The following is a 20,969-nucleotide window of genomic DNA, read 5'->3' as shown; positions in this document are numbered from 1 at the left end:
TATAGAGAGACCGGAGAAATCATGCTCGGATATCTTTTGGAAATGAATGATCTATGAAGACATCCTCTTACGAGTACTGCGGGCTAAGGTGCTGGAATCCATGTCTAGGAGTAGCAGACCACTAAAATGTGCCAAAACAAAAGATCAACACTCGATATCAGCATTGAACAAGTCAGAAGGTCGTTTTGTGCGACCGGATGATTCCAGGAAACCCACCGAGGACTTCTACAACATGTACATGTACTTTGCACGAAATGTTACCAAACTCATGAGCTTCCATCATCTCCCAATTTTACAATAAACCAGTCACGCAGTCATTAAAAAATCGTCAAAACACCCATCCCTGAATAAATGTCTCGCCCATATGACCAACCAATAGTCGACATAGTAAACTATGTATACCACCACACCCTCAACGAAGACGACGAAGCGACTTGGAAATGCGCGCGAACAGCTCTATTAGACGCAATAGGTTGCGCCATCGAGACAGTAGCGACGAGCACCGAATGTCGAAAGCTACTCGGTCCCGTAATCGAGGGCACAGTCGTGCCGGATGGATTCAGGGTCCCGGGAACGGGGTTTCAGGTCGATCCCGTGAAAGGGGCTTTCGATCTAGGTGTTCTGATTCGGTATTTGGATCATAATGATGCGCTTGGTGGTGTGGAATGGGGACATCCTTCAGGTATGGTTTGTGGTAGACATGGGGAAGGAAGGGATTGTGTCCGTGGGACTAAGATTTGGATTTAATTACAGATAATCTCGGTGCCATACTCCCAGTCATGGATTGGCTGTCGCGTGCAAGTTTGTCTGGCCGACGGTTTCATGCCGGTCCACCATTGACGATGCAGACGCTGCTTATTGCGCTGGTCAAGGCGTATGAGATACAGGGGTGTTATCAAATGCGGAATGCGTTTAATGCATATGGAATCGATCATGTGGTTCTGGTAAAATTGGCCTCTGCTTCTGTTGTCTGTTGGCTGCTTGGAATGACAGAATTACAAGCCATGGCGACTATTTCTCATGTTTGGATGGATGGCCATCCGAACCGGGTCTATCGATCCGGTGCAAATACTATCCCGAGGAAAGGCTGGGCAGCAGGCGATGCAGCAAGAAGAGCTGTGCAGCTGGCTCTACTGGTGCAGGATGGCCAGCCTGGTTCGGCAGGGGCGTTGAGCGCGAACCCATGGGGGTTTTGGGAGCGGACTTTTGGCGAGGCGGGATTTGTACTTCCTCAACCATTTGGGTCGTGGACGGTACAGAATGTGCTTTTCAAAAGTATACCTGTGGAAGGGCATGCGATTTCGGCCGTGGAGGCAGCCGTTTTGCAAGCGCGTCGATTTCAACAGAGGGGGCTGTCCGATCCTCTTAAACAGATCCAGCGAATAGATCTGCGAACGACTGCTGCTGCCTTTTTGATCATCAACAAACAAGGGCTGTTGTACAACGCTGCTGATCGTGACCACTGCATTCAGTATGTGGTTGCCCTGGCTTTCTTGAAAGGTAGTCCGCCAGAGGCGGTGGACTATTTAGACAAAAGCCCATGGGCGAATAGTGAAGAGCTTGAAGCCCTGCGAGGAAGGATCGTGGTGCAGTCCGACCCTGGGCTCACAGAAGACTACCTGGATCTGGACAAGAAAAGTATTGGTGCAGGGATGACAGTCCATCTGGCAAATGGGTCCTCGCTGCCTGAAATACTGATCGAGTATCCTGTAGGACATGCACGGAATCCGAAAACACCAGCTGCGATACAAGAGAAGTTTTTCCAAAATATGGGGCTTATGTTCTCTGCGACAGAGATCGGTCGGATATTGGGAGCTGCCCAAAATCTAGATACTTTGATCTCGGATTTCATAGATCTGTTTATCCAGCCATCAGCCAGGGCAGTGTTGTAGAAATCTATCTGCAGGTACCATGAGTGGGTTGTACTAGCCAGAAAAAAAGATCTTGTTCAGGGTATCTAGTGCTGTCTTTTTCTTTGGCTTTTCTTAATCGATTCTCCCAACTCCCTGCAGCGTCAAATAAACATCTGTCCCCCATCCCCACAGACTTTGCACCGCAATGCTACCACCAAAGTACTCAGCGTAGGCTCTACCCAGAGGCAGCCCATAACCAAGACCTGCAATACTGCTGAGCTGGCCACCGCTAGCAGAGATGGTGTTCAAGGCATCCATATTTCCGTTCTCCGAGCCCTGGGGGTCCAAATCGGAGAAAGTCGTAAAACTATACGACCAAATATGGGGAAGAACCTCAGGCGGAATACCACCACCACGGTCACGGATACGGATAGTGATACTCTGAGACGACGGGGCCGAGTACCCAATGGTTTCATTTTCATTGGCGCCGGCAAGCTCCGAATCGAACTCAAATTCAGCATCAGCGTCGCCCGGAACCGGCGACGCCTTTCCGGGCACATCTGGAGCAGCAGCAATCGTCACCTCGATAGGCTCACGCTCATTTCCATTTTCAATAGTTGCCCGGAATGCGTTCTTCAACAGCTCCGTGATTATGTACTCCACGTGTACGGGGATGTGAGCAAAAGTGGCCTCAGGCTCACCTCCAATATTCAAACGCGGTCGCACTCCGTACTTAAGCTCACAGATTTCTCCAACGAAATCCTCGCATAGCCGGATGATGCGTGCCGGCTGCAAAGCGGTGTCAATGACGCCAATATAGTTTGATGGAATCGAGCTCTTGGGCGCAGGTGCATCAGCGACATCGGATGGGTTATCGCTAAGGGGCTGAGAGGCATAATGAAGAGCTAGATGCTGCTCCGCGATTAAGCGCGTACCGATACGCGCCCGTAGATGCGTGTCTAAGAAGCTCGTCACGTCGGCCGGGCTGACATATTTCTTGCACTCCAAGAACCCACGTGCGAGGACGGGGATTGTATTTGTATGCGTGTGTACGAGGTCTGCCAGTACATCTCCGAACTGTTTCTCTTCTTCGAGGGTTGTGATGCGGCGCTGTTGATATGGTATGAGGGTCGATAGGGAATGGAGGTAATTGTGGTAAATCTTAGAGACATGGGGGTTTGAGACGACAATGAAAGGGAGGTTTCGTAATGCTTGGATCCGAGAAGCTAGTCGGGCGGGGAGGAGGGATAGAGTGAAGTTGGCAGAGGCTAAAAGAGCCTCTTTGTTCAATGGTGGGCGGCCGTGTCTGAGGGAGTGATATGAATTTAGCACATTTTGGTTCCAATTTGGTGTAAGTTATCATATATAAGACTGACTTTAGTAGATCTGCAAGTGTCAATGGCCGACGGGGACTCGCAGCCAGCTGCGCAACATTGTCTTTGGCGACATCAAATGGGCGACCAGCCCAGTTTTGACTCTGTGTGGACGATTGACGATAAATGCGAGGTCGCACAATCGGAAGGCCTCGGCAGCCAGGCCGAAAAGGCATAGCTCTAGGTATTGAGGTTGTCATTGTGAATTGTAGATTGTAGCCATGAGATAGAGCGAGCATAAGTGGAAGTTCACAGTGAAACTCCGGGACGGAAGATCTGCATCGGCGGTGCGGATATCATCGGTCCAATGTTGTAGATCAACAGGGATCAAATCTCCCAAGGTTGCTACATATTTCACCATTGATAGGTGTGTTTGCGTGAATTTCTACGTTTGGATGTTGCACAGAGCTCACTCCAATTCCAATCCATACACACTATGCACATCACTCAACCTGATAGTTGGATTCTGGAAAATTGCTCCATCTGTATGAATGCCTGTACCTTGCGCATTTGGAAAAGGCCGGTACTCATAAGATGTACATGACATCTCGGATGAAATCAGGTTGCATAATTGGTATCAAGTCATCTCGCTGAAGCAAAGCACACAAAAAAATTGAAAAGAAAAAAACCCCGGTATCCAGCTTTCATGTTTCGGGTCGGTCATAAAACAGAACATCCACAGCGACTACAGCCTTCAGCCCTAGTCAAGATGAATAGTTTCATCTACTTTGTAGTTACGCCACCATCCTGCTCAACATGGACATGTTCGGTAGATTCGAAGGTTTGGACAGTGTTCTCGGGGAATTCGACACTAGTATTGATCCATATATCAGCATGCGCCGATGGCACAGATCAAACCGGCACCACTTACGTGAAGCCTTTGATGATGCTGTATTCATGTTTGATGACGCCGCCCTTCTCCCTAGCTGTTTCCTTGGCCCTGAGAATATATGTTAGTACCAAGCCCTGGAGGTATTCGAGATAATGGTAATGCGACACACTTTTCCAGCTCCTCGACGGGAGCGTCAGCCTTCAGGGTGATCTAGAGAGATGTTAGTCCGGATATTTTTTGAAGATAAAGCCGAGCTCACGTTGTAAAGAGGCATGATGTCAGATGGCAAAATATGTGTGATCGTACAAAGCGTGAAGGGGGGAAATGGTAAGTAGAAAGAAAGAATTTATAGGGAAAAAAGAGAGAGGGGGGGGAAAGGCTACACTTTATTTTTTTTTGGAAGGTGCCCAGATGCCTTGAAGCAGGTACCTTCCAATCAGCCGCTCTTTTTCTTTCACCCGCTTCACCTTCTGTCACCTCACTATCCCCCAGAGCTGGATACTTTCAAGGCTGGGTACCGCCCGTGCTACTTGGCGTGATCTATTGCCTAGGTGATCTTACATGCTTGTTCTGACATGGGCCTGGCAGTGGCTTCTACACCTTACTTTTCGAAAGCAGGGTTTCTACTGCATCCCTTACTTAAATGACTCTATAATCTCCCATATAATTCCAATCCGGCCTATAATGTACAACGTATGTTGTAAAGGAGGGGGAATTGCTGTTGATGTAACGATACAAGGCAATGACATCATATTTAAGAAAACGCGGGGCAATATGTCTTGCATGGAGATACCTAGGCATTCAACGCTTCAACCTTGGAATAGACGACTCTATAATTTTTTATTTGATGTATTTACCCTAAAGTCCAATGTAGCCATCCTCTTCGCGGGGAGGCATCTTCATCCCATGCATTCCCTTGTACTGGGGACTTTCTGGAGCCTTCCACCCCTCCAGGACCTTATCATCTGTCAGTTGATATACCTCCACACCCAACGGACGACAAGTGGCTCCCATGTCAGCTTCCTTATCATCCCAACCCCAATTGGACAAATCACCTGAGAGTATCATTAGCATATAAAAAAATGAGACATTTGTGTAGCGTGGTGCCATACCGCCAGGACACGCAGATAGCGCGCAGAGAACATCCACTTCCGCAAAGAACTCAAAGTACTCGCCCGCCTTTGCAGGGGAGGTCTCCATGAAGTACTTTCCATTCTCATCCAACCCCGTCACTTGAAACACATTCAAGACATCATGGACATCTAGCTCCGTCAGTCCATGAGGGACGACGGAGCGAGTCAGGTTCGAATGACAGTGGAAGTCAAAGGTCTCTCCGCCCATGAGCAAGTTCACGTAAGGATCGCAGCGAGTGCCCATCAAGTCATGCACTCGCCCTCCAAACTGCGTAGGCCCAAACACAACTTCCGGGTTGCGCTTTCCATCCGGTCCAAGCACGTCATGCAGCTGCCCACCGCCCAACGAGTCACCCGTGATTGTTACGAGGGGTCGCAGGTACGGCAGGTTCGACCAGAGTCGATCACCCACTGAGACGTGGGAGGCGTGGATCTGTCGGGTACGCGCAGCCCACATCCGTTCTCGGGGGTTATTTGCGTTCCAGATATTCAGGTCACCCACCTGTGGTCCCTTGGGCGTCGTCAGGCGGCAGATGTGGCCGGCAGGGACGACCCACGCTTGGGCAGAGCATGGTCTGATAGTGAATGATTCCTTCGGGATTCGTGCAGAGGGGCTGGATGCGGTTTCGGAGATTGAGCGGTACAACTGCGAAGTTGCATGAACCCCCGAATCGGGCGGTGCTGTGTAAGCTGGGGGTGGCTGGCGTGTAGACATTATATGTGGTTTGTGGGGTGGTATAAAAACTGGATGTTACACAAAGGTCTAGTAGACACGGAGGAAGATTAGATTCATAGAATTACGGGGGGAGTATAAAGTAAATTTATAGTTCGATATAGATAGTCGGAGGCTTCCCGATATCAATAGTGCCCCGCATGATAGCCACGAGGGGAAATTACATCCTCCAATTTCTAAAAGAGTCCCGCGTGGTGTAAGATAGCGCTAGCGTACGGAACCTTAGTACCGTAGACTGAAGGAAGGAGACAGCGGGGCCTCTGAGTCTCTGATGTTCTCATAGCTCGGGGTGGAGCCAACATTGAAATTACCGGGCCGGTATACGATAAGGATTTCTGCCTCAGGCCATATTTCGAAATACGGTGCTTATGCCTTAGGCCATAAAAAAATCTCCCCTGACTAAGGTTTATCTACTCCGCCTTGGCAGAAAAATAATTGCTGTTAATTTTTTGGCCGTCGGGGAAAGTCCTCTACCTCGATTGCGCTTGTCTTTCTTTACTCTTTGAATAAAGGAGTTGATCTGTCGAGGTATTATACCTCTTTACAGATAGTATGGAGCAACAGGCCAACAGGGCGCATCGCCCTGCCAAAGAAAAGAAGAAGTTTGAGGGTACGGCGAGACCGCTCCAATAAATCTGCAAATTCGAGCCCATGCTAATAATGATTTTTTCTTTATAGGTGCTAATCCGAAAGCATTCGTCACTTCCAGACCTGGAAAGCTCAATAAGCAGGCTGCGCGATCGCACGATGTATGTATATGGATTTTTTTCTGCTGGTCGATTGATGCTGACCCGTTCCTTTCTAGGTCAGAGAAAAGAGACTCCATGTCCCCCTCGTGGATCGTATGCCCGAGGAGGCCCCGCCAGTCGTTGTCGCCATCGTCGGACCCCCGGAGTTGGAAAGACAACTCTGCTCAAATCTCTGATTCGCCGTTACACCAAGCAAACCCTCAGCTCGCCGCAAGGCCCGTTGACTGTTGTTACGACCAAGCGCAAGCGTCTCACCTTCATCGAATGCCCGTCCGACTCTCTTGCAGCTGCGATTGATATTTCTAAGATCGCAGACATTGTGCTTCTCATGATTGACGGAAACTTTGGATTCGAGATGGAGACCATGGAGTTTTTGAACGCCTTATCGACGGCTGGTATGCCGGGTAACGTCTTCGGTATTCTTACTCATCTTGATCAATTCAAGAAGCACAGCACCTTGAAGGACGCGAAGAAGCGCCTGAAGCACCGTTTCTGGAGTGAGCTATACGCGGGCGCAAAGCTCTTTTACTTGTCCGGTGTCATCAACGGCCGTTACCCCGATCGTGAAGTGCACAACCTTTCAAGATTCCTGTCCGTTATGAAAAACCCTCGTCCTCTCGTGTGGCGCAACTCCCACCCTTACGCGCTTGCGGATCGCTTCTTGGATATTACACCGCCTACTCAGATCGAGGAAAACTCGAAGTGTGATCGCACAGTCGCGCTCTACGGTTACCTGCGTGGCACCAACTTCCCTGCTCATGGCGCCCGAGTTCATGTTCCTGGTGTTGGTGATCTGACTGTTGCCAATATTGAAGGCTTGCCCGATCCATGCCCAACTCCCTATATGGACCAGCAGATCGCCAAGGCAACAGGAAAGTCGAACAGGCGCAAGCTTGGCGAGCACCAAAAGCTGCTTTTCGCTCCCATGTCTGATGTTGGTGGTGTCCTGGTCGACAAGGATGCAGTTTACATCGATGTCAAGACCAATACCTTTGACCGAGACTCGGATGAGGATTCAGACGACGAGGAACGCCGGGGTCTTGGTGAGCACCTTGTTGTTGGCCTTCAAGGCGAGCGCAAGATGCTGGGTGAGGCTGATCAGGGTGTTCGCCTCTTCCGTGGCGGCGAGGCCTTAAATAAAGCGGATGACGATGAGACTGGCCGGAAAGCCCCACGTCGCGCCCGTGTGGCTGTACCTGAACAAGACGACATAGATATTCCCGAAGGATTCGATAGCGACGAGGAGGCCGATGAAGATATGGGCGAGGAGGATGTGACAGATGATGAAGGCGAACTCGACATGTCTGCGCCTGCAGACTTTGAAGCCCGATTCAAGGCCAAACAGAACGAAAATACTGGTGGAGAGGAAGAAGACATGGCTTTCGCTGACAGTGACTCTGACCTGGGCTCCATCTCTTCAGTCTCAGACCAGGAACTCGAGAGCGGTGATGAAGACGAGGATGAAGACGAGGATGAAGATGAAAATGAGGAAGAGGATGATGAAGAAGATGAGGAGGGCAATGTTCGATGGAAGGAGAACATGCTCGCCAATGCCAAGTCTCTTCACGGAAAGCGCCCTCCTTTCCGAGTCAGCGACCTGTCAAGAATGATGTACGATGAGTCGATCACCCCACTTGATGTCGTGAAGACATGGCGCGGTGAAGACTCCGACGACGAGGAGGAGGACGAGGAAGATAGAACCGCTGACGACGAAGGCGAGGACTTCTTCAAGAAGACAAACAATGAGAAAGAAGACCAAGCCGACTTCCGCGCCGTTCCAGAGTATGACTACGATGAGCTGGAGCGGAAATGGCGGGACGAGGAGTTGCTCGAATTAATCAAACTCCGCTTCATCACCGGCAAACTTTCCGGTGGTGCCTCAGATGATGAGGATGGTGATGAGGATGACGAGGATGACGATGAAGGTGACGGTGAATACGAAGATTTGGAATCTGGCGAAGTTTTCAACGGTATCAAGGAAGATGGCGATGAAGATGAGGATGAGGAAGGCGAAGATGAACCCGAAAATGCTGCCGACCTGGAAGCCGAGCGTGAGCGAAATGCCAAAAAGAAGGAAGAACTGAAGCTACGTTTCGAAGAGGAGGACCGCGAAGGCTTTGGAAAGGTTCAGGATGGGACGCATGATGGTATTGATGGCGAGTTCGGCGAAGACGATTGGTATGATCTGCAGAAAGCCAAGCTGCAAAAGCAGGCAGATATCAACCGCGCCGAATTCGAGACACTCGACCCTGCCTCGCGCGCCCGGGCTGAAGGTTACAAAGCCGGCACCTACGCACGTATCGTCCTCGAAAATGTGCCTTACGAGTTTGTCTCCAAATTCAACCCTCGCTTCCCTGTCATCGTTGGTGGCCTCTCGCCTACTGAGGACCGATTCGGCTACGTGCAGATTCGCATCAAGAGACATCGCTGGCACAAGAAGATTCTCAAGAGTAACGATCCGTTGATCTTCTCGCTTGGTTGGCGTCGCTTCCAGACCATGCCTATTTACAGTACATCCGACAGTCGGACACGAAACCGCATGCTTAAGTATACCCCTGAGCATATGCACTGCTTCGCTACCTTCTACGGACCTCTTGTTGCTCCCAACACCGGTTTCTGCTGTGTGAACTCGTTCTCGAACAAGAACCCCGGTTTCCGCATTGCGGCCACTGGTGTTGTTCAGAGCGTGGATGAGCACACGGAAATTGTCAAGAAGCTCAAGCTCACTGGTCACCCTTACAAGATCTTCAAGAACACCGCATTCATCAAGGACATGTTCACCTCTGCGCTGGAAATTGCCAAGTTCGAAGGTGCATCCATCAAGACTGTCTCTGGTATTCGCGGTCAGATCAAGCGTGCACTCTCCAAGCCCGACGGCTGTTTCCGTGCTACGTTCGAGGACAAGATCTTGATGAGTGATATTGTTTTCCTGCGTGCTTGGTACCCCATCAAGCCCCACCGCTACTATAACCCTGTGACCAACCTGTTGGATCAGGTCGATGGTGAAAAGGGTGATAATGGATGGCAAGGCATGCGCTTGACCGGTGAGGTCCGTCATGCTCAGGGTATCGCCACCCCCCAAATCAAAGACTCGGCTTACAAGCCCATCGAAAGACAAGCCCGTCACTTCAACCCGCTCCGTGTGCCAAGACAGCTAGCCGCCGATCTCCCCTTCAAGTCCCAGATCACCAAGATGAGGGGCCACAAGGATCAGACCTACATGCAGAAGCGTGCCGTTGTCCTCGGAGGCGAGGAAAAGAAGGCCCGTGACCTCATGCAGAAGCTCACTACCATGCGCAACGAGAAACAAGCTAAGCGATCCGCCAAACAGGAGGAGCGCCGCAAGGTCTACCGCGCTAAGGTGGCTGATAGTCTGGAGAAGAAGGCCGAGCGCGAAAAGAGAGAACGCAATGATTACTGGCGCAAGGAGGGCAAGAAGCGCAAGAACCCGGATGAAGACTCTGGTGGCCGTGGACGCGGCAAGAAGCGCAAGTGATCTATTCTTTGTTCTTGGACATGTCTTAATCTACTTGGGTCTTTTGCATAGATGGCGTTTGGACCCAAAACTTGTACCTACATTATGTTGGATGTCTATTTATATCAAAACTATTTCATGAATGCACTACTGTTTGCCTATGCTTTCTTCTCATTACCTCCCCCCTGCCGTCTCTACTGTGCTTTCTTTCCATACTAATGATGAGGCTGTTTTTCGCCGTCGGCTGGTCCCCGATGCCAGAAGTAGAATGGAGCACCTCAAGGTACATGACAGTTCCCAAAGCAAAGCAGGAAAGTTCTAAATGAATCAGGATTTGAATGTTCATACTCCCGGATGTGGCATAGTAGGTGAGGACCTAATCATCTTTCCATCATCCCCGACACCACAACAGGTAAAGAAACCCTAAATCGCAAAACTTCATACTCCATGCCTTATGAATTCCATAACAAGTTTAGTAGCACCTGTAGTCCTGTCTATATTACCCTCGCGAATTCCCACTGTCCTTGATTTCCCACTTTCCAACTACATCTATCTCCCATCAAGCTCCATCAAAGCTTCATCTTCATTCATCAATAAAACCTCTTTCCCAAATATCACACAACCGTTAGATATACATGGCTCCCCTCCCAAGCCTTGTCAACGTCAACACACTGTCTCCTCGGGTCAATAAATACGAGGTTGACTACCAGAAAGAAATCGCCCTCGCCAAACTACTTTTCGGGCTCATCATAGCAGCCTTCACCATCTTCTTGGGCTTCACAATGTAAGTATATAAGTCCACCATCCAATCATCCTAAAAAAAAAGTAACACTAATAGCTTTCTTAGCTATCAGAAGATGAAGTCCAAGTATAAGGAAGAATGGAAGCCCAAGCTTAAGCCTAAGCTTCGGGACTGCAAGGAGAAATATGAGGGCTGGAAGGAGAAGATGAAGACCTGGCATGGCCCCAAAGAACCAAGTAAGTTGATCCCCTCAACAATGTCCTTCTAAGGTTTGTCTTTGATACTAACTTTCCCTTCTAGAGACGCCGAAGCCTGCTCACGTGGCCGATCGCCCTGCTTCTAAGGCTCCGGAGGTCAACCAGATCACAAGTGATCTGACCCCGGATTACCTGAAGATGTCGACGGCGGTTATCGTCTAGGGGAGTTGTGTGGGGTGTATTGCTCAGTGCTGGTAGAGGTATGAAAGGCCTGCCAGACTGATGCCTGGATTGGATGCGGACTACGGAGGGAAAGGGGTTCTTGTTCCTTTTGTTTTCTTTTCTTCTTTTGGACTTGGACTTGGATCCATCTTTGCTTTCTCTCGGCTTATTCTTACTTTCCGCTGAGTTGTTTCGTTATCGGACTTGAACCATTGTTTCGGAGTATATATCCCATGACTCTATGATTTTGTATGTTATATCATTAATGAGAAATGCAAATTCATTTTCTATTTACTTCAACTTGTATATTGTAGTCTCGTAGATGTTGTGGTAACTAGTTGTTGGTATACTTCGAAGTATAGCCCATCGAATAATCCCACTTACAACCACCTTCGACCACCTTCGAGCATCCTCAACCATCCTCATCTCTAAATGACCATATACTGATGATTTAGGAATATACTCTTTCTACAGAAACGCATTGAATCCGATGAAATTGGTCTAGTAGCATCCACGTGACCGCGCCTCTCACGCGTGTTCCAAGACCAGTCACCCTGAACCCTCTACCCAACTACTCCACGGCTTTTTTTTTTGGCTAGCATATTGTGGCGCATCTATATTCAAAATTAGTTCTTACTACTCGCATTCTTTTATCCAAACCCCTGTCGGGCCCTTCATCCGCGGTTAAAATCACGGTGGAGAACCCCATTTGCCGCCTCGTGCTGTCGCAACCCTTGCGCGCGTGCTGATCGATCGCCACTCGATCGGGCAGATGCTCCTGGTTCCCACAGTACTCCCACGCGTTTTGTTGAGATCTCGACTGTTAGTTGCATCTAAATCATTTGATATATTGGACCTTCCCAGTCCCAACTCTCGATGCGGTGACTCGAGACGGGACATGCGTGTTGAGATCGTGCGGCCGCGTAAACTCGCGATTAAAGCTAGGTCGCGCGTATTTGCCAATTGTCGCTATCCCAGCATCTGTTAATCTTCCACACCCCATACTTGACCATGAATGACGATCGCGATGTGTCTAATCGCGGGGTGCTCCATGGGGAGGCCAGTGCGAACACCCATTCTGTGAACAACGCGACGTCTCCCGTGCCTCACCCCCCAATGCCTTCGGCCAAGACCCAAACCACACAATCACCGCAACCATTGTCACTACAAATAGATGGCTTGAACGCCGTTACTCTCGCTCACGGTGAGGGTAACCCGAACTCAGCCTATATCGAATCATCGGAGCGCGGCAGCGATACATCGGGCGATGGCCGACGACTAGACCTTTCTGCTAGCACCGTCACAGACTCCCTTTTCAGCCTTCCTGCATCCTCGACCAATGGTAATAATAGCCAGTCGACAGAGTTCGGTAACCCTCATACATTGAATGGACATACATCGAAACCGTGGGTGGATCGGGAGTTATTGGAATCCCAACTCGCCCCGCACATGCAGCCCGTGAATGGAGGCGGCTCAATAGATCGGTGGCAACCCTCGTTGGCACCTATCAAAGCCGGCAATGCTTCAATATCACCGCCGCCATCGCCAAAGCATTCACGCACAAGGTCGAACTTTGATGCTCGCTTGGCTCCAAGCCAGAAACGTACAGCGGCCGGCGACTTCAAATCCACTTTGGATATCCCCACAGCCCACAATGTCGATGTGAATGGAGCTGCACGACGCCGTTCGCAGAGTACGGGCTCGTCAGCTTATGGGAGTAGGATTGCACAGGTAACACGCCCGCCCGCCCCCTCAAGGATCTATAGCTCATTTGTATTACCCAGTTGTCGGTCCATATCCGTACACGTCTATCATACGCAGCCGCCAAAGTAGAACAGGCCCGACAGTCGCGTGAAGCTACTCCTCAGACTGCATTGCGAACACACAACAGCGCGTCGCCATTGAGCCCGTCGACATCAAGTGACATTGTATCATTGCCGGGAGGAAACTCCACACCCTTTTCACAAGATTCCCAAACATCATCCAACGGAAATTCTCATAATATCTCGAGCCATAACCGCTCGCGATCGGCATTTTCATCTAATCAATTCCTTCCAATTCCCAAGCTAGCACCGCCTGTGGATATCATTCCATCAAATGGTCATAACCAGCGCCGTCGACCGAATCCTAACGCAGTCTCCAAACCTTCAAACCATAGCCCTATCTCCCGCCACCGACGCCATCATTCACACCAAGAGAACGGCCTCGCCCAACCATTCAACGGCCAACCAGTCCTTGGACCAGGGACGCCCTCGCTCTCATCATCACACACATACGCCCCAACATCCACCCCAAACGGCTTCTACAGACACCGTACCCACTCCCAAAACACACTCATGGAACAAGACGCCATCGAAACCCTGATGTTCATGTCCAGCCCCGAGAACTCGGGGTATCGTTTCAGTCCTCGCCCATTGCAACCGGCGAGCACGCAAAGTAGCTTGAACGAGTCGATGAACACGTCTAGCAACGGAGCGCACCACGATGGAAGCCAGGGGTCCCAAAGCTCCGGGTCTCACAATGGTCGCGAGCCCAGAAAAAAACCAGGACTGGAAGCTCATGCTGGGGATGATATTGATCGCCTTTTGGATCAAATGGATAGTGATAGCGAGGATGAGGGTCGATATGCATCGTATCGTCCTAGGATTAACGGTGCACATCCATTTAGAGGACAACAACGCCCGAGGTAATTGCATTATTTTGACCTAAGATTTCGGGATTTTGCATGGAACACATGGCATGTACATCGCTTTAGCATTGAGGTTTTTTTAAGTTCCTGGCATAATCATGTTCAGATCATAGGATGCGTACGGTTGGTATGACTTTATTCATTTGCTATGATGAAAATTCAGGCTGGGTATCCTGAACTAGTTGATAATATGCATGTCGTTGTCTCTATATGATCCTCTATCCCAAAATACTATGATTAGATTACTTTTTGTCGTGTTCGTAGTTGGTATCCGCCGTGTATCATTTAATGTGCGAGCTCCTATCATTCTATTAGTCTCAGGCATTATACATTGAGGGAGGATATCACTTACACTTGCGAGCTTGCTCCTGGCTCGAATCTTGGGGCCGTATAAGGCCAGTACCCAGGGTACAAGAGTCAAAGCAGCACCCTATTTCGATCCAGTCAGTCTATTTTCTTCTTTTGGGGAGTAATCCCCACAACTTACAAGTCCTCCCAGCAGACTTGATGCCTGTGGATAACCCAGGTTGGTGAACATAGCATTGGTGACTAGTGGAAAGATACCACCGAGCATGTTCCGGCCTAGTAAGCAAGATATCAGCAAACATCCCAACACATACATACCCAGAACTTCATCAAGAGAACAAACAATCCGAGGAAATGAGAAAGAAAAAAAAGAACTTACAACAAGACTGCGCCGCAATCGCCGAACTCGCATACCGATGATAAGTATCCGCGAGGTAATTAAACGTAGCCAGATAAATCGAAAAGATGCCCATAGTCGCACAACCAACGGCCATAGCAGGCACGATCCAGTGCACAGACGAGAATGAACTCCAACCAAACCAGAACAAACCAATGGGCAGAAGGACAGATTCAATGCAGACGAAATACAGCCTGCCCTCGGGAGAAGTGGTGTGTTTACCGAAGCGCATGGCGATGCGTTCTTGGTAGATACTGATGACTGTGATGATGATAACGCCGACACACATGGAGGTAAAGACGGCGCCTGTTTGCTCGATTGTGAAGTTGTGGTTTGTGCGGAAGATCAGTGGGACGGAGCTAAATTGGAGGTAGAGGACGGCCCAGCTGAAGGAGACCCATAGGGCGAAGAAGAATACTACTGGTTCGGTGAGGAGCATGTCTGTGGTTTGGATGTTAGCATTTCCTTTTTCTCTTTTTCTTTCTTTTAGGATAGATGAGGGTTGATGTGGACTTACGGAATGGTCGGTACAGCGAGATCTGGATCATTGTTGCGATCGATGCTCGTTGCTCATCGCTCTTGACCTTCCATCTGATTCGACGAATGCATTTTTCTTCAGATGCCTCTTCGTTCACTAGAATTACACCGTGGTGGCCAGCCTCTTCCAGTTGCTCGTAGTACTGGTTCAACTTTGCAGCTTTGCGACTTAGAAGGACGCTGCCGCGCGTCTCTTTGAAGAAGAAGTAGATGATAATGACAAAGACGGCGGACACGATTGCGTGCGAGTAGAATACCCAGCGCCATGTGGTGTGCGTGATGATTGCGCCAGAGATCATTGGTGCCAGGCCAGTGCCGAACAATGCTGATCCCGAGAAGAGTGCCATGGCCGTGTTGCGATCTTTGGCATGGTAGATGTCACTGATCACGCCGCCAACCATGGTGGAGAATGTTGCTGTGAAGGTGAAGTTAATATCTATTGAGAGTTGAAAGGGGAAAATCAACCATTGGGACAGGCTATACATACATCCACCCACGCCCTGGAAGAAACGAGCTACAAGCAATCCAGCAAAGGACTGCGTCCCTCCGCAGCCAATTAAACTAGCTATTGGCATAAGTCAGCATGAACAAAGTAACACAGTGAAACAAGGTATACATACCAACGAAGAGAATCCCACTAGCGATAAAGATGGGCCTCCGTCCATTAATCTCGGAAAACGGAGCCAGCACCATCGGCGCCAGAGCAAACCCACAACAGAACACCGTGATACTCAGATTACACACAACCGTACTGATCCCCCACAGTTTAGTCAATTCCTCCGATGCAGGACTAACCTCACCCGCAGCATAACCCGCCAGCGCAGTAACCCCACAAGCGATATAAGTCATCATGGACTTGCGCCATTTCGGCCAGAGAAACGGAGATGCATATTTCTCTAAACTAGGCGGTTCTGGTGGTGGTGACTGAGCGGGGCCGGGTGGTAAAGTAATGCACGGGGTCGGTAGGGGTGTTTCCAGCTCTAAATAGCGATATTCGATCTCTTGAGATCCTCTCAGAGACTCGGCGGTCTCGTCGCGCTTTTCCATGGTTGTTGGTTGGGGTTTAAGTAAACCCGGCGTTGTAGATGCCATCTAGTGAGTCAGGATGATGTTTGGCAAGAGTTTTCCGGAGTCCTGACGGACTTTAAAATGATTTATAGGCTAAGCATCTAGGGCGTGGAGTCCAACCGAAAGAAAATTGGAGAAATAATGGATCAAAGGCCGAGTCATAATCGGAATTCCCCCCCCCATTTGATACATCATTCCAATCATGCTTATGGGATGAATGTGGAGCCTGTTGGTTGGATATACCCATGCAGTTAATAATGCTAGGACTTATTATGAGTTCGCATGCACATTGACCTTCCCAATTCTTCCCCAATCCAAGTGCCAAGTTGGGGACTTGATAATGCTCTTCCTGACCCTTGGCGTTTGGAGTCATCACCGCCTACTTAATATGTCCTAGCTTGGCTTACGTGTTTGAAGGGTTTTCACTTCATAGTTACATAGTACTTATAGGTATATAAGTATATAAGTATATAAGTATCAATATAATAGAATAAAATAAAATAAAGAGTTTGTCGTGTGCTATATACAATTCCTAGCAATACGGGGTTATACTTCTCCGCAAACAGACAGTCGATGGTAAATTTCTCCAAATTGGAGAAATTGGGGGATTGCGGAGTCGCGACCGATTCGACAGAAATGATTAACAATCAGTATGTTGTAGATGACCTCGGGAATCGGCAGGATGAACCAATCATAGCATGAGCTATGCAAGGCTACCAGATCGTGATATTCCAATCAATTCGAGTTGGTTTGTGTGCATGTGAACAGGGAATAGGGAACAGGGAACAAGGAACAAGGAATATGCCGTCCAACTCACCGGAGTTACGCTACATCCCCCCCGAGACCACAACTCCACGCCATGTCCATTCCCCAATGTTGAGTAGCAAGCCCTATCAGTGTCACCGATGCCAGAGGGCATTTGCTCGTCTAGAGCATCTCCAAAGACATGATCGTTCACGTATGTCTTCAACACCTTGAATCAAATACCCTCCATCTCATACCCTGTCTAATACCCCCACAGATACCAAAGAGAAACCGTTTGCTTGTAATCAATGTCCCAAGGCCTTTACACGCAAGTATGATACATACCCCAGCCTTTCAGGTACTTTTTTTTTCCAGATACTTACACCTCCAGGGATCTGCTGGCCCGTCATGAGCGTCTCTCTCACAACCCCGACGCCAGTCCAGCCAGCAACCAGACACACACACCTTCCCCCGCTAACCCTCCCACCTTGGAAGGGTTAGACCCCTTGGCATCTGTAGTTCCAAACCATACCCAGTCTAATCGCGCTTTACAAAGGCCCGATGACTCTTACCCATTATCGGGCGTACACCGCCCAATGCTAGGTCAGTTGGCTAGCACAGACGTCCCTTCTACAGGACCCACCACCCCATCTCCAGCCCCGGATTTCGGATATGCTCTAGGTGGCTTTGCACCCGGATCATATCATGGCCATGACTTCACCTCATTCTTGGATAGCGTCCCATTGCCAAATCATCCATTTTCGCCAGCTTATCAGCCACTCCCGCTATTTCCACCTTTGCACTTCTCCCCAGTTCCGGACTATGATCAATCTTCGGATAGAGGGACTCTGACTGAAACTACTCCTTCGACTCCTTCGAGTTCTGTGCTTCCCCGACATGGTGCTCAGTTACCATCGCTCCAGCCGGAAGGGTATCACATCTCCCCCAAGGCGCGTCAGCCCACGGGATTCGTACCTGTCACGGCTCAGTGCCGGGAGAAGTTCTTGGATATGTTATCCGACTATGCCAATGTGGTCCCAGATCCATCACTGCCATCTCGACATGCACTATCCCGCTGTTTGACCGGGTATATAACTGGTTTCCATGAGCACTACCCAATTGTCCATCTCCCGACTCTCGATGTAGACTCGATGACATTACCACTCTTCTTATCAATGGCGGCATTGGGTGCACGGTATTGCCGCGAGCCGGACACTAGCATGCGTCTCTATCAAATTGCCAAACCAGTCACTTTGGAACATGTTCGTCGGGTGTTCCAGTCGGGCAAGCTGTCCCCGACGAATGTGGCCGACGACATTGATGCCCTAGAAACTCTGCAATCTTTATTGTATCTGACCTCGGTGTCGCTATGGTTTATTAACAACCCTCCATACCATGAGGGGCTGTCGCTTCGCAGTCTAATGGAAATGCTCATGCGCAAAGGAGGACTCAACCAACTACCCGAGCAGGACGGGACATGGACTAGCTGGATACGCCGGGAAAGCGTAAAACGCACCAAACTAATTGTTCTTTGTTTCTTCAACATCCAAACCATCGTCTTCGACGTCCCACCAATGATCCTCACGGAAGACTTCACAATCGAATTACCCAGCACCGAAAAAGAATGGCAAGCCACGCACGCAGACCTCTGGCAGACAGAGCGCCTGAAGAGTCCCGGCGAACCAAAATTCCAAGATGCCCTTTCCGCCCTATTTGGACCAACCAGCAACGCAGAGCGCTTCTCCTCCCTCGGAGGCTACGTTCTAATCCACGCAATCCTCCAAGACATCTGGCTAATGACGAAAGCGGGCCGACTACCCGTCTCGCGACGAAACCGCTTCTCCCCCTCATCAATGACATCCACTCCGGAGCTCGTCCATGTCGAACAAGCACTAGAACGCTGGTGTCAGTGCTGGGAACGCAACCAAGAATCCTCCGTCGACCCACTCAGCCCGAACGGCCCGCTATCTTTCACATCAGCAGCCCTACTCCGACTCGCCTACATCCGACTCAACGCAGACTGCGGCTCAGCCCGCCAGCTGCAAACCTGGGACCCAGTCCAAATCGCAACGAGCCTCCGCGACAATCTCTCCGTCCGACGCGGTGACCGTCTCACGCGTGCAGCGCTCCACTGCGCACATGCCCTCAGCACACCCGTCAAACTCGGTATTGGATTCGTCGCGCATTCGCAGGTGGCGCTGTGGTCGAATCAGCATGCTTTGTGTTCCCTGGAGTGCGCGGTGCTGTTGGCGAAGTGGCTCGAGGCGATTACGGTATCGGATCCGGAGCCGGGGTTGACGGAGCAGGAGACTCGATTGCGGGATTTCGTGCTTGAGATGGTTATGGAGGTGCAGCATGGTGTTTCAAGGGAGTGGTTGCTTGCTACTAATACTCGGCTTAGTGCTGCGGTTACTAGGTTGTGGGCCAGGCTGTTTACGGCAGATTATATTTGGGAGATGGTTGCTTTGATTGGGAGGTCTTTGGATAGTTATGCGGATTTGCTGGAGCAGTAGAGTTGAGCTTGGCGTTGTGCTTGCACGAGTTGTTATAGTGCAATGTTAAGGCCAATTTGGGGCTAACTGGGGCGAGTTCAGGGCTAATTGAACGGCTACTATAGTCGTATAGTAGCTACCAGACAAGGGCTGTACTTGAATCATATTGCTCATGTCGGTTAGACTCGGCTCTTCGATTGTTCTTGCTCAGCCGTGTCTGACTCCAACGTCCCCCACAGGGCGTGTTTTGTACATCGTACGGACTTTGTACAGGGCTCCCCGATGACTCACTGGATACTTATTCGGCCTTAGACATCGGGGTTTGAGGACTTTCTGAAACGACCCCATTTACCTAGACCAGTTCTCCAATTCTCCAATCCTGATGCCCAATGCCTAATGCCTATTTTCTCAGGTCCTCCTAGCTAAGATCAGACCTCGGTAGTTCCTTGGGCTACGCTGTTCTTCTTCTTTTTCTACTCCTCCTCCTTCTTCTCCTCTTCCTAGTAGCCAACACATACTTCCCCCTCAACAACCCCAAATCCCAAATAACAACCAATCCAATCCAAAATGCCCCCTCACCCCTGATAACCTCCCCAGAAACCCTTACCCTCCTAAAAGACCTCCACACCAAATCCCTAACCCAAGAATCAACCGTGGACTGGCACGCCCTCCCGCAACAATGCAGCCCCGAATTCGACTCCATCATGCTGGACAAGTTCATCGCCCTCGACCAAGACAAATGCGAACTAGTCTACCACATCCTGCGCAGCATCAACGCCAAAACAGTCGTGGAAGCCGGTACCAGTTTCGGCGTTAGCACTATCTACCTAGCGCTTGCTGTTGCGGAGAATGCGAAGCGCGTTAGCGCTACAACTAAACCCCGGGTTATCGCCACGGAGAAAGAGGAGTCCAAGGCCGAAGTGGCAAGAGCGCATTGGGCGAAAGCTGGTAGGGAGGTTGAGGATGTTATTGAGCTTCGTGTTGGGGATCTGCGGGAGACTCTTACTGAGGATTTGGGGACTGTGGACTTTTTGTTGTTGGATAGTAAGTTGGTGTTTTATTTTCTTCGCTGGTGCAGATATAGACATATACTCTGCACATGTCTGTTCGAGACCCTGGTTATTTTGCATTCGACTTTGCATACTTGATCGATGGCTAGTGATACTGGCGACATCTATACTAACCACTATACCTAGTCTGGACCCCTCTCGCCCTCCCTGCGCTGAAGCTCGTCCAGCCGCATTTCCGACCTGGTGCGGTCATCATCGCTGATAACACAGTCAAGGCGGGTGATAGGTACCAAGAGCTCTTTGCGTATGTTGATGCCGAGGGTAGTGGGTTCCGACGAGTGACGATGCCATATGAGGGTGGTTTGGATATGATCGTTTATCAGTAGATGTAGTCTTTTGAACTCACCCAAAGCAGTA

General features: G+C 49.9%; 10 protein-coding genes across 10 annotated transcripts; 6 read left to right on the top strand and 4 right to left on the bottom strand.

Moving 5' to 3' along the window:
- Positions 1 to 779: 779 nt before the first annotated feature.
- N7487_005520 (putative 2-methylcitrate dehydratase (PrpD)) lies at positions 780 to 1,892 on the top strand (the record flags this gene model as incomplete). The annotated part of the gene is made up of 1 exon (XM_056873267.1): positions 780 to 1,892. One exon carries the CDS (start codon positions 780 to 782, stop codon positions 1,890 to 1,892), a length of 1,113 nt encoding a protein of 370 aa, XP_056730987.1.
- Positions 1,893 to 1,985: 93 nt separating this feature from the next.
- On the bottom strand, positions 1,986 to 3,426 carry N7487_005519 (alpha-ketoacid dehydrogenase kinase family protein; the record flags this gene model as incomplete). The annotated part of the gene is made up of 2 exons (XM_056873266.1): positions 1,986 to 3,159; positions 3,230 to 3,426. The coding sequence occupies 2 exons, from the start codon at positions 3,424 to 3,426 to the stop codon at positions 1,986 to 1,988; spliced, it is 1,371 nt and encodes a 456-aa protein (XP_056730986.1).
- A 523-nt stretch (positions 3,427 to 3,949) lies between these two features.
- Positions 3,950 to 4,332, bottom strand: N7487_005518 (uncharacterized protein; the record flags this gene model as incomplete). The annotated part of the gene is made up of 4 exons (XM_056873265.1): positions 3,950 to 4,037; positions 4,098 to 4,166; positions 4,228 to 4,268; positions 4,318 to 4,332. 4 exons carry the CDS (start codon positions 4,330 to 4,332, stop codon positions 3,950 to 3,952), a joined length of 213 nt encoding a protein of 70 aa, XP_056730985.1.
- Positions 4,333 to 4,916: 584 nt separating this feature from the next.
- On the bottom strand, positions 4,917 to 5,906 carry N7487_005517 (urea carboxylase-associated family protein; the record flags this gene model as incomplete). The annotated part of the gene is made up of 2 exons (XM_056873264.1): positions 4,917 to 5,113; positions 5,171 to 5,906. 2 exons carry the CDS (start codon positions 5,904 to 5,906, stop codon positions 4,917 to 4,919), a joined length of 933 nt encoding a protein of 310 aa, XP_056730984.1.
- Positions 5,907 to 6,476: 570 nt separating this feature from the next.
- On the top strand, positions 6,477 to 10,169 carry N7487_005516 (GTPase BMS1; the record flags this gene model as incomplete). The annotated part of the gene is made up of 4 exons (XM_056873263.1): positions 6,477 to 6,534; positions 6,603 to 6,673; positions 6,730 to 6,766; positions 6,820 to 10,169. 4 exons carry the CDS (start codon positions 6,477 to 6,479, stop codon positions 10,167 to 10,169), a joined length of 3,516 nt encoding a protein of 1,171 aa, XP_056730983.1.
- A 614-nt stretch (positions 10,170 to 10,783) lies between these two features.
- On the top strand, positions 10,784 to 11,309 carry N7487_005515 (uncharacterized protein; the record flags this gene model as incomplete). The annotated part of the gene is made up of 3 exons (XM_056873262.1): positions 10,784 to 10,932; positions 10,996 to 11,126; positions 11,191 to 11,309. 3 exons carry the CDS (start codon positions 10,784 to 10,786, stop codon positions 11,307 to 11,309), a joined length of 399 nt encoding a protein of 132 aa, XP_056730982.1.
- Positions 11,310 to 12,320: 1,011 nt separating this feature from the next.
- Positions 12,321 to 13,999, top strand: N7487_005514 (uncharacterized protein; the record flags this gene model as incomplete). Its single annotated transcript, XM_056873261.1, has 2 exons — positions 12,321 to 13,040; positions 13,094 to 13,999. 2 exons carry the CDS (start codon positions 12,321 to 12,323, stop codon positions 13,997 to 13,999), a joined length of 1,626 nt encoding a protein of 541 aa, XP_056730981.1.
- A 284-nt stretch (positions 14,000 to 14,283) lies between these two features.
- On the bottom strand, positions 14,284 to 16,330 carry N7487_005513 (uncharacterized protein; the record flags this gene model as incomplete). The annotated part of the gene is made up of 7 exons (XM_056873260.1): positions 14,284 to 14,298; positions 14,351 to 14,428; positions 14,486 to 14,580; positions 14,684 to 15,142; positions 15,219 to 15,653; positions 15,726 to 15,803; positions 15,859 to 16,330. The coding sequence occupies 7 exons, from the start codon at positions 16,328 to 16,330 to the stop codon at positions 14,284 to 14,286; spliced, it is 1,632 nt and encodes a 543-aa protein (XP_056730980.1).
- Positions 16,331 to 17,107: 777 nt separating this feature from the next.
- Positions 17,108 to 19,563, top strand: N7487_005512 (transcription factor domain-containing protein; the record flags this gene model as incomplete). Its single annotated transcript, XM_056873259.1, has 3 exons — positions 17,108 to 17,264; positions 17,328 to 17,382; positions 17,442 to 19,563. The coding sequence occupies 3 exons, from the start codon at positions 17,108 to 17,110 to the stop codon at positions 19,561 to 19,563; spliced, it is 2,334 nt and encodes a 777-aa protein (XP_056730979.1).
- A 401-nt stretch (positions 19,564 to 19,964) lies between these two features.
- N7487_005511 (O-methyltransferase) lies at positions 19,965 to 20,938 on the top strand (the record flags this gene model as incomplete). The annotated part of the gene is made up of 2 exons (XM_056873258.1): positions 19,965 to 20,586; positions 20,739 to 20,938. Coding segments are annotated over 2 exons (822 nt in total), but the record flags the coding sequence as incomplete, so codon positions are not given.
- Positions 20,939 to 20,969: the final 31 nt, after the last annotated feature.

This window comes from Penicillium crustosum (assembly GCF_028827405.1).
Source record: "Penicillium crustosum strain IBT 35664 chromosome Unknown utg000002l_segment0_segment0, whole genome shotgun sequence".
Lineage (NCBI taxonomy): Eukaryota > Fungi > Ascomycota > Eurotiomycetes > Eurotiales > Aspergillaceae > Penicillium > Penicillium crustosum.
Note: the sequence above shows the minus strand (reverse complement) of the source record. Positions and strands in the feature narration are given on the sequence as shown.